The 16,902-nt window shown below is 38.4% G+C and overlaps 1 protein-coding gene across 12 annotated transcripts in view; it reads left to right on the top strand.

Moving 5' to 3' along the window:
• Nucleotides 1–16,786, top strand: part of ADD1 (adducin 1) — a 62,345-nt gene extending 45,559 nt beyond the window's left edge. For 3 of the 12 annotated variants that reach the window (XM_054514662.1, XM_054514660.1, XM_054514661.1), the window contains exons 12-17: nucleotides 1,220–1,309; nucleotides 1,405–1,422; nucleotides 2,138–2,230; nucleotides 7,902–8,058; nucleotides 10,045–10,140; nucleotides 14,393–16,786. In XM_054514662.1, the coding sequence (XP_054370637.1) occupies nucleotides 1,220–1,309; nucleotides 1,405–1,422; nucleotides 2,138–2,230; nucleotides 7,902–8,058; nucleotides 10,045–10,140; nucleotides 14,393–14,745 (807 nt within the window). In that variant the 3' untranslated portion in view covers nucleotides 14,746–16,786. Of the gene's footprint in view, nucleotides 1–1,219; nucleotides 1,310–1,404; nucleotides 1,423–2,137; nucleotides 2,231–7,901; nucleotides 8,059–10,044; nucleotides 10,141–10,878; nucleotides 10,914–14,392 lie in introns of those variants that run through there. The other 9 variants (XM_036382873.2, XM_036382870.2, XM_036382878.2 and 6 more) reach the window with 5 other exon arrangements.
• Nucleotides 16,787–16,902: the final 116 nt, after the last annotated feature.

The raw sequence follows: 16,902 nt of genomic DNA, 5'->3' as shown, positions 1-16,902 counted from the left end.
TTTACAGTATAAAATATGCCCTGGTATCTTGTTAATATTTAACTTGTTCTGGATTGCTTTGATACCTCTGATGGCCGCACGGTACATGAGAGTTAGCATTCTATCAAAGAAAGGCTGTGTGCAGGGATGCTAGCAGGAATCTGAAATCGTTTCTATATGGCTGACAGAACTTATGCTTGGCACTGGAAAATAATAACCACCTGAAATGAGAATTACCGTGACATTTCCAAGCAGTTTCTTTGTGTTTCAAACACAAATATTGCTTTATTAAAACCTTGAATGAAGTGACTAGGAGAATAAGTCTTCAAATTTTATACTTTCTCAATGATGAGAAGGGTAGTAAATTAGAAACAAGTGAAAAAGGTGGGGGAGCCTTGTTCTTTCTGAGATACCAAGTATTTATAATGCTTCTTGTTTGTGTATTTGAATGCATATATTTTTTATAAAGTCAATGTCCTTTTTAGTTGTAAAGTAGAAGTCTTTTAAGATGCATGCTTTTCTTAATTTATCTTGAAAGAAGAACCAGAATATTTTAGAAATAAGTTTTGAGTCAGTTGTTATGATTTCTTTACCACTGAAGGATATCTAATTTAAATAGATAATATCTAGGTTTAGAGGTCTGATTTCTGTCCCCATCTTCTGTATTGAAATAACTGGGAGGTATTTAGGATGCAGCAAAAGGAGTGTTCTTGAGAACTCCAGAGTGTCAGTTTACCCACAGAGAAATTATTTATATGTCCTTTTGAGGATATTATCCTGACTAGATGCAAAAATGGAAAGTTGTGCAGTGTTTTACAGTAAGATCCATAAGAAGATGATATTGTGGTGCCATATCAGTAACTAATGGCAACTGACTGGTCAGGTAGAATAGACAGAAAAGTACAGAGGTAATATTTCTATTTCTCCTCACTTTTCCGAACTGGAGTTGACTGTTACCGGTTTTGCCATGACCTAATACTAAAAAGCAAAGGACAACACCTTCTGTGGTACTTAAAGACTAAATTCTGAGAAATGTGAGGAAACAGCCAGGAACCTGAACATTTACGTTCAAGTGGCGTTTATAAGCTCAGCTTCATTTGACAGCCCTGTGGCCACAGCAGTTAGCACTGGTGGTTGCCTGTTGGCAGGTTCACTCAGCCCTTTTTCAAACACAAAAATGTGATCAACTTTTCTCTGTTGTTCATGTGATTGTTGTTCATTCTGCTGCTTTTCTTTACAGATCCGAGAGCAAAATTTGCAGGATATTAAAACAGCAGGCCCTCAGTCACAGGTTCTTTCTGGGGTAGTTGTGGACAGGAGCCTTGTACAGGTGAGAGTATTCAATTCCTAAAACTATTGGCTTAATCTGTAATATCCTCTACTTTCACCTAATATATCACTATGAAATTGTTCTTTAATTGGCAGAAAGTAACTGTTTATAAGGTAAGTCTTAGAGGTAACACCATTGTCTTTGCAAGAGTGCTCAGGGTCAGAAATCTAGAGGCTTCAGCCATGTAGCCCAAGCATGTCTGTGAGGATGCTTCTTGGTTTTTTTGCTGAATGTAATGCATGAAATTCAGAAGCCTTATTTATATGGGTTACATTCTTGTTCAAAACTAGTTGGGCTTTGTGACAGCTTTTTGTTTGTTTGATTTCTGAGTTGATGTATCTTGAAGGATTAATACTGGGCACACCAGGCTCACTGTGGGGCAGTAGTGTTTTGTGTTAAATACGGGATTTCATGCTTCATAATATTTTATTTGAAGAGCAGTTTGGGAAAAAAGCTATTACATCAATGAAACTTAAAAGCAGTTTATCTGGATATACAAAAAACTATAAATCATAGCTTCAAGTAAAGTAAGAATTAGAGCTGTACACTTAAACTGTATAGCTGAATAAAACTTTTTATATCCAAGTGCTTTCAACTGCCCCAGATAAGTATTTTCTGATAATACTTTTTAAAGATCGGCAAGTCTTATCATGACCACAGCATTTTTCATGTTGGGTGTCATATTGTGTGCATGTCAATTCATTGTCATATGCAATTTCATCTACAGTTACTGTTTCTCTGCATGTTTTTAGCAAGCACCACAATGCTTTGGTTGATGTTGTACAGCCCAGGCTCGGTTTGCTCTGTTTACTCAATTTACTGTTGCAGGATGCTCCCCTCTCAGACTGTACGGAATCTATTGAAGGGCTCGATCTCACAGAGCAGGCCTTTAGTCCCGCTAAATCTCTGTCTGTTAGAAAGGTACTGCCCTGTCATACTGCTCTAAATACTGTTGTTCACCCTTCATTTAACCTCTCCTTACCCTGACCTTTTTCCTCTGTAAAAAATGATTTGGCTAGAAAACTTTAAAAAATGAAAATAGATGGATCTTCAAATTATGTATATGCGATGATGCAGTTACTTTACTCTGTTAAGAACTGTCTTTAGGTCTTGATCTTTGTCTATAGAAGCTGGTGAGGAAACACTTTTGATGTTAAGGTGCTGATCAGGTCCTGCATATGGAGGATTTCTTTATGCATGCTGATAGTGTTGAATTATTCTAGTTTGAGATCAATTTAGAGTTAGCTTAATCTCTGCCTGATTACATCAGTGTCATTCTGAGGATGCTCTGTGTTATGTGACAAACACTGTCAACTCTTGATCCCAGAGCACTGGATGCCTGGCTTCCTTCATACTTCCTGCAGTTAGCTACAAGAGTTGCTAAGTAATGCCCCACATGTGCAAAATCAATTGGCCTTCACACTTGATGTAATTTTTGTGTTTGCATAATATCCTTTAAATACAGAATAAGTTCAAGAGCTGTGGCCATGTTGGGGTGGGCAGCCCTTGGGGCTGACTGGATTAAGGGCTGCACACTGCAAATAACATTTCTTAGAGCACATCTAGTGTGGAAGCACTGTGTGTAAATAAGCATCAGTGCCTCCTCTGCTCCAGTGTTTTACCTAAAAGATTCTTAAATCTTGGGTTTAGGTTGTGCCTAAACACCTCATTTCAGAATAGCTTTTGCATTAAAAAAAAAAAAACAGAATACTTTGAATTACACCGTTGTTGGAAACCTTGTGGTTTTATAACATTTTTGTAAAGTGTAATGAGCCAGTTTGTGTTATAGATATTTGGATCTTACTGAGAATAGGATGGTCATATTTTTCACATTGCAGTTTGTTCTGTCCATATTCTGAAAGGAAAAATAATAAAACACCATTTCTGGGTTTAAGACAAAAAGTAAAATAAAGCCAAATTCTTTCAGACAGTGCGTGGCTTTTATTTTCCACTTAATAATACCTTTGAAGTGAAAAATTACTTTTATGATACTTCTCACAACACAAGTCTTTTTTTAATGCTGATATATTTCAGGTATTAGGTACAAACAATGACACAGCTTTTCTATAAAAGTCATTGATAGTTTACATGCATTTTCACAGATGGCAGAGAGCCAACAAATGGTCTATTGGTTATATGTGATTTTGTCAAGTAGTATCCTGTTAAGGTTTAAATGTCCAAATTGTTTCATTTTTTGTGGTGTCATGAAAGTGCTTTCTGCCTGAAATAGTGTGTAAAATTGAATCACAATGTAAATTACAGGACTAATTATGAAATAGAAATGGCCTATTTCATAATCTTTATTATTTTAATATGTATTGTCACCCGAATGCTTAATAATTTCCTGTTTGGGGAAAAAAAAATAACAACACAAGAAACAAAACCAAAACAAACAAAAAAAACCCCAAACCAAACAACCTCCTTCTAAAAAAAGTCACCCAAACCAGAAAATCCAATGAACCCAAAAATAACAGCAACAAAAGACAGTCACTAGAGAAATTTCCTTGAAAGATTCTGCCATAAAACAATTGTGTTTTGTGGAATAAAGGAAGTGTAAGCAATCTTATGATGCCCACACAAACCTCACCTGAAAATTTCAGTGAAACTGAAGAATTCTTTACTTTATCAAGGACTTAGGGACTTTTAAGTACCAGACAATTAGAAGTTCTCAGTTGACAAATTGTTTGACACTCAATGACAGTTCATGTAAAAAGTTTCATGTAATTGCAGTAACACAATGTATTATGTTTCTAATTAACGTTGAGATTTATACCAAATACTAATGCACGCTATTTTGGATGAAGAAAGGCCTCCTTGTGTACAGTATGCATGTAGTGCTCTGAGCTCCTGTGCCTATGGCTGCAGCAGTGAATACTCCATCTTGCCTTGTTGCTTGCTTTATCCATGTTCTGAGAAGTCCTGGCCATGTTGCAACACAACCTCCTTGTGCATCCTGTAATTTTATTCCTGGTCAGACTTGGTTAACCAAGCTTCTGCTGCAGTCTTGGCTGATTGACAGGGAATGTTGGTTATTCTTACCAGCAACCATTCTGCAGTCTCATAAGAAAAGAAATTCACATGAATTTTCAGTAATTTTAAATGGAAGGGGAGTCACCCATTTTGGGTCTCTTCCTTTAGAATGGAAATTCTGTGGCTTTGTTCTTACTGCAGACCCTCTCAGTGCTGCCCCAGAGGTGGCAGTGGGTTTCAGTGGTGACTTCATGAACAGTACCTCAGGAATCTTGGTGTTTTGGATAAAGGCACTGCATTAATGTCAAATTGTGTTAGGAGCAATTGTTAACTTAGACCATTATTATGAACCTCCTGTCTGATTGAAAGAAGAACTGGCATATATCAAGTGCCAGTTTTGGTCTTATTTATCCCTGAGGAAAAGGTAAAGTGCTTGCCTGTCAAATAATGGTCAGTTTTGAATTTTCTCTAAAAGACAGGTTTGGTCTAGAAGTTACAAAATTACTTGATTATCTAAATTTTCATGTAGGAAATAGGAAGTCCATGTTTAATATGAAGACATATTGCATATCATTAGCTATAAATGGCCCTCCCTTTGTGCCTGTGGGAGTGTATGCCCTTACAGAATGAAAATGTATTCTCTTCATTAATATAATCTATCCAGTGTTTCTGACAGTGGAGAAAATGCTGCTGATATTTGAGTGCATACACATGTGATCAGATTGCACGTAGTCATCTAAATACTTCTAGATTCATCATCAAAGTAATACCAGGATCAACCTAGTCTATGGGAATTTATTCCCTCTCTACAGGCTCTTTAATACTGAAAGTAACTCCAGACCAATTTTCTTGTTCAGTTTTTCTGAGCATTCTTAGGGAATGGCATGGTCAGGTTGACAGCTCTGCAAAGTCTGGTCTATTTTAGTGTCACATTTAAAAATTGGAAATATGTTCTGTACTGTCTTTTTAGTCCTTTATTCTTGTTTTCTTTCTGTCCCATGTTTCGTTTTGTGTTGTATATTTTTATTTGAATTCTTAGAAGGCCTATTCTGTGAAGTAAAACATATCTGCTTGTTGATTTAGATGTAATGATGGTTTAGAGTGATCATACTGGTATAGAGTAACCATATTGCAGAACTTATTAACATATTACTATAATTTATTTCCCACATAGACTCAGTACCTCTACCAGTATAATTTTCATTGGTGGCCTTTGAACAGTTTCCATGTTGTTGATACTAAATAAAACAGGATAAAAAAAAGTTTTTTTAAATAAAATTTTTCCTTTCTGATCTCTTGTATAATTTTTCTGCTTTTATGATCCAGCGTTGTTGCCTCTGATCTTTTCAGTGCTGCTTCTCTTGGGTCAAAGCTACTCAGCAAGTACAAATAATGTTTGCATTGATTGTAGGTGTTTTTTTGTGAGGGTTTAATTTTGATTTTTTTTTCAGGCTAGTAAATGTGATAAGCTTGATTTGCTGCTTTCATTCCCAGTATTTAACAAAGATAAAGTGTAGGAGACAACTAAGTAGGAGAACATGTAATGCCAGTGCACCAGGCATCTGCAAACTGCCTGTCTTGCTGTTTGTCACCATTAAATCAACAGGCATTCAGTAACATTCTGTTTCATTAGAAATTGTTCTCCCCAGTGATTCTGGATTTAATTTGCAACTTTCAAAGAGATTCTTAGAAATTCCAGGGATACTAATGGGTACTGTGTGTCTTGTTCCTCGCTTGTTCCCAGAAAACTCCAGAAGCTCTGCCTGAGATCAGTGCTTTACAAGGTCCTGTTCCTTATGCTGAGTTTCAGTTAAAGCTTTGGATTTAGTTTGAAGTGTGGGCAAAGACAGAAAGGGAAATATAAAATTTCCATGGGCATCAGTTTTCTGCCATCATTAAAAGCTAAGACCTGTGGTTTTAGGGGTGTTTTGAATTTTCTACAAAACAATTAAGATTTGTACAAAGGTTGATGTTTCTCTGACCCTTTTATGCATTATCGTCTGAGAAAAGCTGTTGCTGTCAAATCAATGCTTCACGGGCACTGACATTGTGCATATAGAATGAATTTTCCTCTTATTTTATGAAGAAATGGAGTGATCTGCAATGTTTTAGAGATGTTTCTCTCCTGCAGTTCCTTTCAGGAACATTCCTTTCTTGCAGTGGAAATTTATTGATTGCAGTGGAAATCAATTGTTACACAGTTTGTTCTCTGGTGTTACTTCCTGAAGAGCAGGATGGATTCCAACATCCATCTTACCTCCCTGGATTGCTCTAGACTAGATTTCTGGAGATCTCTCATCAGGCTTTCAGAACTGCTCTTGTCCTCCTTCCATCCAGACATCTTTGTCTGTCACCTCTTTGGTGCTGACAACTTGTCCAAAGCAGCTCTTGCCATCCAGAACACATTCTGTCTATTTGCATCCTCAGTTTTACAGTGGCCATCCTGTGCTTGTCCATGAAGTGTGGACATGGGGTGGAATGTTTGTCTCTCTTTAGGCACTGCATATTTTTGAACTGTGCTTTCTAATGCTTTCTTCTAAATATTGCTACAGGCAGCATTGAATATGGAGATGACTTGGGTCAATCAATAGCCCATACCTATTGGGTAATGGAGTTCAAATATCTCTTTTTTTTCATAATAAAGACAGTTTGGGTGTCACCATGACATGGGGCACAGGCATCAGTCGTTAACAAATTAGCGTCAGAGTTCTGTATGTCCAGTGGAAAAAACCAAATGCTTAGACAAGTTATTTGAGAGATAGAGCAGCTATTTCCAGGCAAGCATTTTCTGTACCTGAGAAAATGAAAATCCAGTGGCTGTAGCCTTTACCAAAGGATTAGAGAAGAAAAATGAAAAATTTTAACATTGGAGAATCTCTGATGCAGCTGCTTTTGTCCACCAGAACTTACTGTACTTAGACTTGCTTGTTATATTTTTATTTGTATAACTTTTTATCTGGCTTATATGACAAATGTTATAGATGTAAATATGCTAACTTGTATCTGATTACAGTTAACCTTAATTACTTTAAAATGGCTTATAATAAGCTGTTAATCTGGTGTATACAGAACACATACAAGATGGCTTTTTACTATAACATCTGTTAGGTGTAACGTAGTAGCTGTGAGAAATAGCTTTTCTGTTGTTAAAAAAATACAAAGCAAAACAAAAACCCAAAGCAAAATAATAAAAACCCAAAACAAAACAGAAACAAAAATACCCATGAGCCGAGTTCTTGACCCGTTACAAGTATTCTGTGCCCAGACTGTCATGCAGGTGGGCCTGGTATCATGTTTCTTTTGTGGTGAGAAAAAGAAACTTGATAAACTTTTGTGACTTCAAATATAATTCAGCTAGACTGTTTGGCTGCTGTTTGATTTACTGCTTAATGGTGGATATTCCCTGGTGGAGACCTATTTTCTCCTTTATATTAACCTCCTGTGAATCACATTTAAAAAAAAAATCTGCAATAGATTTTTTTTTTTAATCTAAAAGAGGAAAAAGTAGCATTTTCCAGGTTATGTTTTTGTTTTGTTTTTGGTTGCTTTGTAGCCTCTATACCTCTAAAGGTTCTGCAAGTTACTGCTTGATTGCAGATGTATCTTAATTTTCTTTTGCCAGGGAGAGCTGGTGACTGCATCAAAGGCAATAATTGAGAAAGAATATCAACCCAAAGTCATAGTGAGCACAACAGGACCAAATCCCTTCAATAAACTCACCGATCGAGAACTGGAAGAATATCGCAAAGAAGTAGAAAGAAAGCAGAAGGGACCAGAAGGTTGGTTTCTCTGTGTGTTTTTTCTGCAATAGACTGTAATACCAGCAAGTTTCTTAGTAATTGGAAGGTGGGTTACCTGCAAAGACCATGGATAAATTACCCAGCTTTTGCATGTTTCAGTTTTTCCAGTGTGAATTAGAAATCTGAAAAGTACATTAGAGATAAAATGTGTGATCTAAGTGTTTTAAGTGTGTTCTGTAAAATGCATAGATCTCACTCTAAAATTGTCCTTGTAGACAAACTGGGCAGTAGGGCCAGTTACTCCTGCTGGTAGGAAGTTGAAAGCTTCCATCAAAAAGGTGTTTTGGTACTGGTTTTGTTCTGCTTTGTTTCCCTTGGCCCTAGAGCCTAGGCTAAGGTCAGGGAATGATGGTGCTTTATAGGAGCAACACTGCAGGTTTTTAAGTCCTTGAAATTTGTGGATTTGAGAAGTACATTGAATGGAGAAGATACAGAATAACATTGATTGTTGCTTGGAAATGTGACATCTTGTGGGGACTTCTACCAAAATGGACTTTTTAAATTATCCTAGAATTATGACAGATTTGTGCTATAAAAAGAGCTCATTGCTGCCTCTGAAGTGGTTCTCCTGCTTTACTTTTGAATAATTTTAAGGGATGATACTTAGAATGCTCATCTGTTGTGAGGTTTTGAATTTGAGTGATGCAAGAATCCAAAGTGCTGTTTCTTTCACAGTGTGTGTTCCCTGCAGTTGCTTCTTGGGACCACAGTGTAGGAACCCTTGTGTTTTCTTTCTGAAGTACTGAGTGGGGTGGGGTGGGGGGGATGCTGTGCTGTCATGCCTGTTTAACTGCATACCTTTATTCTCTCAGTAACAATGCCACATCCTTCTTAGTTAAGGTATCAAAATATGGAGAGACTGTGTTACTGAGACAGACACCAGCTGGGGAACAGAGTGCAGTGCTTAGAAATCAGCCCATCAGTGAGCAAAACACGTCAGATAAAAAGTCTCTGGATTTGAAAGGGAGATCAAACACCTTTCAAGGAGCAGATACGAAGACTTTACAGGATCGTGACGTATCATCACTGTCTAAGTCTTTAGATAATGCTCAGTTTGCTGCTGCATGGGTTTCTTGTCAGACCATGCAGCAAAGCATCCCACATCTAAATGGAGAAGAGCCAGATGGGCAGAAGTCCTCCCATAAGGAATTTCATACTGCAGTGATCAAAGCATTAAGGTCTGATCCTGACCTTTTGGCTGAGGCCTCAGGTATTACTAACATGGTACAGCTGTGCTTGCAATCCAAGGAAGTTACCTACACCATGTGGAGATTCTGTCAGTTGACTCTCATCTCTGGGACTGATTGCACTTTAATTGTGTAGGTGAACTGGATGGAACAACGCTGTAGTGTTGTTCCTGCTTTATGGTGTACTCTATTAATGTTTTCCTTTGGATCTAGGGCTATTTAAAGCTGGAAGGAAGGGGAGCCCTCCTTACTAATAACAAATAACTCAAACCACTTTGAAATCTGTTTGGAATCATATAATTACTGCATGTTTTTCTGATTAGCTGTGCAGTCTTCTTTTCTTTGGGGATGCAATTTTGTTTACTCCAAATTTCAGCAATACAAAGCAAGCAAAAGAGTGTTATCTTGTGTAGACCTGGTAGCATATCCCCTCCTCCATATTTGTTTATATATTTCCTGTGGTTTTTCCTCACAAGTTTTCTTTATAACAGCAGCATAAACCAATTCCTAAATGATTTCATTATTCATGCCTGCTTAAAGAAAAAAAAACCCTCCCAAAAGAGCTGCAGAGCACAACAGCGACTTCAACAGTTTTGTTAGTATCAAACTGTCGCTTAATTTTCTTTTGCTTGTTTTGGTATTATTTAATATCCTGGCAGAATTTTGATTCAGAAAAATGTGTTGGTATCTTTTGTGCATGGAGCAAAAAGACGCTTGTTTTCTTACATGCAGAGAGGTTTTATTTGCCTTTTTAATTTCCCTTTGCCTGCCCCTGCAGAGCCTTCAGAAGATGGCAGGCCACAGAAAGAGAAGAGCCCCCCTGACCCCAGTTCAGCTCGCACTCCTCCCAGCACGCCCATTAAGATAGAGGAAGGTACGTTCTGCTCCCTGGGGCTGGGGGAGCCAGGAGCTGCATCCTTAGTGACTGATGCATGGAGTACATGAACTAGAGCTAATACCAGTCAGTGACTTCTTGTATTTCATTGTTGTACTACCTACGAGGTACTCCACTGAACTGTGAGTCTAACAGGTTTGTTTACAATAATAAAGAAGTGTGCATTAATATAAAGACAAATTTCCATCTCTTCAGAATTGTCATCTCTTGGTGTTTCTCAACTGATTTACCTTTTTGTACATTTTCTGCAAGGTAATTGCTCTTACTAAATGAAATAGTGTCTGATGGTGAACCAGACACATATCTAGATACTTTGGTAAATCTTCTTCACTGATTGCACATTTCTTAAACATTATTGTACTTGGATTACACCTCAGTAAATATTTTTCCTACTCAATTTGAATGTAAATTTGCTTATTTGCTCACCTTATGTCATAGTTTTAACTAAAATGAGAGCAGGGCTGCTGAAGTTGATAATTCCCTAAAAAAAGGATAAAATTATAATCTTGATCAGGTGTAATCCAATTATTGTCTTGTTTCCCTTACCTTGTACATTGGATATATCACGTGTCTGTTAGTCTGCCATTCACTACTTCATCTCATTCTGTTTTCTACAAGAATGGTTGCAACCATTCTTCTAACGTAACACAATGGCTGTGATGAATGCATAGATTCTCTACTTGTGCTTTTTTCTTCTTGTGGCTGCGTTACAAACAGGAGATGGATATGCTAAAGAATACCTGTTACCATAGTAAGTATCATTCCATACTCTGACCTGCTTTTGTGCTTTGCTTCACTCTTGCATCTTTGTTTACTAAGATTTTTTTTTTTTTGGTTTTGCTTTTTTTTAAAAAGCAGGCTTTTTCAGTTGAGATGTTGAGTTCTTTAGTTCTCAGTTCCATGTAATTCCAGGCAGTTGCAGATCTCATGTTAAAGCACACTCCCCCTTTGAGAGAGACTGTGAAAGTCACCTTCTGTGTTTCCATATCTGTGTGTCCGATTCCTCAGTTTAAAAAAGAATAGTCTGAAGTGGCCTGGCAGATATAGCTGAAACAGCCCTGGGAGTTTCTGCCCCAATAGTTTGCTGCTGCCCACACAGCTTGGGCCTGGTTACAGAATGGAAGAGTTCCTAATCTATTCCAGAGCTAATCCACTGACATGGATTAAAATTTACCCAGCAGACTTCTGCATGGAAATGGATATGGGACTACTCCTATGTTTTATGTTAACTGTAGGGAATTCAAATTCCAACCAAGAAATGACAGCAAGTACTTGGTGGCAGCAACTTCTACAGCTGTTTTGGCTAGCTCTGCAGGGTTCCTTCAGATTATACTTTAAAGGAATAAGGATGTTTGTATGTCCTGTTATATCCAAAAGTCAGTGTGTTTGTCATAGGTGTTAAAGTCAAACTATATTGTAGACACCTGTGATGTTACTGATAAAGTTCTAAAACCTGGAAGTTCTTTTAAACAGGGAATTGTGTTTGACAAACTCTTCTAGTTGTAAAAGTTTTCCAGGACAAACATACAAAGCTTATTTTAGAGAATAACTGGAAGTTCATATCATGATGACTTCATATCATCATGGGGGAGGTTCTATTGAATGACAATGTTGTCAGTATACAACCTCTTCTCAACTTTCATTCATCATATTCTTTCTATTTAAGTATAGCTGAAATCAGTTAAGTGTTTTTTAACTCAGTTATAGCCTAGTTTGTATGTTTGTCCACGTTGTTGTGCTGGAAAAAAAACAACAAACCAAAACCCCATAAACATTTATATTCATAAATAATGTGAATTGTAAACACACACCAGTATTGATATTATGCTTTAAACTCTTAAGCCACAGTGTATATGTGTGTGTATATATATATATATATATATAAATAAAGTGAGAGCATAGATGTAAATGTGATTATCTTTAAAAAAATCTTCTAAAATATTGAGGTGCTGCTGAGTTCTTAAACTGTAAATAGGTTTTGCAGCAAGAAATATATTTTTAAAGCTTGCTATTTATGTTACTGAAATCCATTCAGTAGAGAAGCAGGGCATTTACATGTTGTGTGCTGACTTAATTGAATGTGGAAGGTGTAAATCTTCTGAGTTCTGGTAAAATATTGCCCTTAGCAAACTAGATAAACAGATGTTTGCTTGATTCCAGCATCACATTAATCTATTTATTAAGGATGATGGGATCTTGACAAACTGGGAAGGATGGCGGTCCTGGCTTAATGAGTTACAAACCCATTTATATTTATTCAATGCTCAGGCCAGCTGGTAAATGCTGTTTGAATGCCTGTAGCTTCCTATTCTTTAATTTGAAGAATCTCTAAACCCTTTTATAAGACTTCAAAATTACCTTTTAAACTTAAATTAAAAAATATAGAATAAACCTGACAGTCCAAAATGGTGTCTGTTCTAAAAATTGGGCCAACTAATGAATAGAATATAATATTTTTTTACTTGAAAGGGATCTACAGTGACCATCTAGTCCAACTGCCTGACCCAATTCATGGCTGACCAAAAGATAAAGCTAATTGTCCCAATGCCCCTTGAACACTGCCAGGCCCGGGGCCTTGAGCAGCTCCCAGTAAGAAGGAAGCTTATTTCAATGTCTGACCACCCTCTCAGTGAAGAAATGCTTCCCAAAGTCCAGTCTGAACCTCCTCTGGTGCAGCTTTGAGCCATTCCCACACATCTTGCCACTGGACCCCAGGGAGGAGAACTCAGCAATGTTTCCAGTTAATTCCTGAAACATCAAATCCAAAAGCAGGGTAGTGGTAGTGAAGAACTGTAACTGGTGTTTCTTATTAATGTGTGTCTGCCATACATAGACAGGCTCAACTACAGCTTCAGGAGGCACCTTGTACTGTACATAACTGCTTTCTCTTTTTTGCTCTGATTTAAATCCTGCCTGCATTATAACTTTTAAACTGCTAACTTGTGCATTCTGAGTGGATACTAGTGTGTGGTGCTTTTTTAACCTATTAGAAGTTCATGGTGCTCTAGGCAAAACATGTTTATTTCCTAGCAGGTATTCACAGAACAGAGCCCTCTAAAATATATCAGAGAATTATTAATCCCATCTGGCAGAAGTAAAAAGAGCACTGTCATTTTTATAGGAAAAATGTAAAAGTATCAAGTATTTTCTGTAAATTCTTGTGAAAGGCTTCAGTCTTTTCAAATTAAAACAAACAAGATCTCCAAAGGAGGAAAAAATAGTTGCCTTTCATTTGTGCCTCACAATGAGCACGGCCTGGATTTTGCTCTAAATTCCTCCTTATGTAACATCAGTGGGGATGGATGTGGCCCAGCTCCCGGGCCCCTGCTGGCTGCAGGCACAGACAGCAGTGCAGGGAACCCCACAGAGTGCTTCTTGCAGCCCATGCACTGGGAGCAGCCCTAAAGTGAGCATCCTAAAGCACAGCCAGGAGTGGGGACAGTGTTCCAGTTGAGGGAGGAGTGGTTCAGTTCCCCTTTGGACATACAGCCACCACTGGACTCTTGATGTTCCCTTTTACAGGGTGAGTTTGGCTCTTGACATCACATACAATAAAGAAAACAAGCTGTATTGCATAACCTGCTGAGCTCATTTAATTTGATAAACTACATGGATTTTACTTATAGGAATCCATAATATGTACTCATATCTTGCCAAAAAAAAGTGAAGCCTTTGTGATAGGAACTTATATTTTGAAGCAATTTCTGTTAGATCTCATGGAAGAATATTATGAAAAATCTCTTCATTGGGATTGTAAATTGGCAAACCAACAATTTAGAAATTAATGGATTTGCATGTATAGGATCACTGCAAATCAGCAATTAATTTTATCTCTCCAAAAGAAATAAGAATAAAAGTATGGAATTGAAAAAAAACCCACTCTACTCAATGTCAGTGAAAACTGTAGGTTTAATTCCTGCTTTATTGTACAAAAGTATTGTGTTGCCTGCAAATATCACGAGTAAAACAGGAGCGAGGTCTGAACAGTTACTTTCTTGCTGATGCAATTCAGCTTTATCTGTTCTGGGTGAAGAAGCTTAAAAACAAACAGACCTTTGGAATATCTTATTTCTTCTGTGCCCAAAGCTGGAGAACAGCCCTATTACAAAGGCTCTCATGCAAAGTAAATATATTAGTTTCTTGTAGAGCACGCTCACCATCCACTTGCCTCGCTTGCCCTGCTCCAGGGACACTTTTGTAAACTGACTGTCGCTGTCTGTCCGTCCACCAGAGACACGGCAGGACCAGACCTACAGAGATGACAGTGATGCTGCAACCTTCAAGCAAACCCTCCCAGATCTCACCCCCGATGAGCCTTCGGAAGCACTCGGCTTCCCTCCCTTAGGGAAGGAGGAAGGGAGATGTGATCATGATGTGCCCAAAAGCCAAATGGAAGCACCTGCAGTGGAAAATAAAGAACCCCAGTCCCAACCCGCTGAAGAGCCAGCAACACCAACAGCTGAGGAGGGGACAGCAGCTGATGCAGGTAGCGATGAATCTCCAGGGAAGTCCCCATCGAAAAAGAAAAAGAAGTTCCGCACTCCTTCCTTCCTGAAGAAGAGCAAAAAGAAGAGTGACTCCTAAAGGCCAACCCACTGCAGAAACACTGTCATATTTTAAAATCCATTAACCACTAGAATGTACCAGATCGTACTGAGTGTTTTGTCTTACTGTGTAAATGAATGCCACAATTAATCCAACCAGCCCCTCAAGTTATGGCTTGATTGTTTAGGGTTATAACCAGAAACTCGTGTCCAAAAAGGTGCTAATCCTGTGTGTTCAGCAGCTGCCACAGATCTGATCCCTAGTTTGTAATCAAATGTAAATGACTTCCATGTGGAAGGCATTGACTCACTATTTTTAATTTAAAGCCTGCACTGCTTTGCAAAAGAATATAAAAAATTCACAATTAAAAATAAAACACCCATTGCTTACCACAAGAAGTGTTCTTTCCAATATTCTGTTCCAAGTCACAGGTAAATTTCTTAAATTTTGAATTTTAGAGAGGATGCTTTTGCAGTGGTGTTCTCAAGGGGGGTGAATTCTTGAACTGACATGTAAACTTCTGCAAGCAAGTGAGTACAGGTTGTGGTTTGGCCAAGCTTTGAGGCTCTCCATTGCTTCCTCTCTTTCTCCCTTCTCACTGTTGTTACAAAATGAAGGTGTTTTTCACTTTGTTTTATTTTATAACTGGCTGGTGAAATCAGTCTTTGTCTATGACTGAAATGTCCGTGGTGTGTTCCGCTCCTGTTGTGTGTTCAAAGAGCCCAATCTTGGCCTGGTTTTTTTTACTTTCTAGTGAATTACAGTTTAAGGGAAATCTGTCTTTGCTCTTGCCTCACTGAGTCATGTGGTGATTTGGCTGTTAGAAAAGGTTAAAAAGTAACTGAAGTAAAAGCTGGTGGTGTGGAGCATGGGCAGGTGTGTTTTGGGCCTTAGCACAAGTTTTTTCATTCTTTTAAAAATCCCTTTGTTGCACATGCAGCCTTGCTGTGCATGAACCCCATGTGCAGCCTTTTGTGTTTGTTACTTCCCACTGACAAAAATGTAAATGCATTACACTATTTCACCTTGTTTTCTAGTAATTATATTTTCACTTACAAAAGCTGGCGTTTCTTTAAATCTTTTTGTTGCTGTTGCCAGCAGTCAAGTGCAGAAATCCCGTGTAACCTTAAGGTGTATTTTCACCGTTTGCTATAAAGGTTTGTTTAATGTGCAGCATGGCAAATCACTCTTGCCACTGAGTTCACTATTTCCCACTTATTGCCATGCTTGTGTCTATCACTGATTATAAAAGTAGTTTAAGATCAGGCAGGTCAAGCTTGTGGAATTCTCTGGAAAGCGGGCGCCGTTCCCCGGCCCAGGGCCGGCGGGGCAGTGACCATTCTGGTTTCTAGAATTTGCATTTTGGGTTTAACAGCAGCAAACCCCAACACCCCGTGGGGGGGAGGGCAACACACTGACTCACAGTAAGTGTCTGTAACACAACAGAACATGGATGTAACCTTTTAGGACAATATTAAATGTTGCAATTTGTAAACTAGCAGAGAACTAATGCCTTACATTGATGCAGGGCCGGCTGGGTGGAGCGGCTCTGGGCGGGCAGAGCAGGGCCCGTGCCGGGCTGGGAGGTGCCGATGCCTCGGGCTGGTTTTGAGCGGCGAAGGGGAACAGCTGGAAGTGGAATTGAGCTGTCAGTGTTCAGGTGAGAACAGAGGGGTCGAGGTGGCCGCTGGGGCCGTGGGAAAGGTGACAGGGCCGGTGTGGGCCAGAGCAGGCGGGCACTGGGCCGGAGCCCCTGGACAGCAGCACTCAGGCAGGACTGCATGGCACGAATGGCTTTCAGCTTCTGCTCTAACATTGTATGTCCTTGTACACTAGGAAGCAAACAACACTTATTTTGCTAAATTGTGTTTTATTGCAGGGTCGTAACTAAATGACTAATTGCTCTATGTTTCAGTTCTTTACTGAAGTCCCTCCATTTATCTTGACCACATATGCAATGACTCTTAATTTCTAATTTTGTAGTTTGTTCTTTTAGTTCTTTGTATTACAATATGAAATGTAGTCATGTATGGTATGGTTACACACTTTGGGGCAGAATAAAGTCCTGTATTTTTCTTTCTTTCTTGTATCATTAAGTTCTACTCACAAATAAAACTCTTCAAAAAAAAAAAATCATGCTCTGCTTTCAAACTTGTACACTTTTATTCTGTAGCCTCATTTGCTTAGTTTCTTTTA

Source organism: Molothrus ater, chromosome 4 (assembly GCF_012460135.2).
Source record: "Molothrus ater isolate BHLD 08-10-18 breed brown headed cowbird chromosome 4, BPBGC_Mater_1.1, whole genome shotgun sequence".
Lineage (NCBI taxonomy): Eukaryota > Metazoa > Chordata > Aves > Passeriformes > Icteridae > Molothrus > Molothrus ater.
Note: the sequence above shows the minus strand (reverse complement) of the source record. Positions and strands in the feature narration are given on the sequence as shown.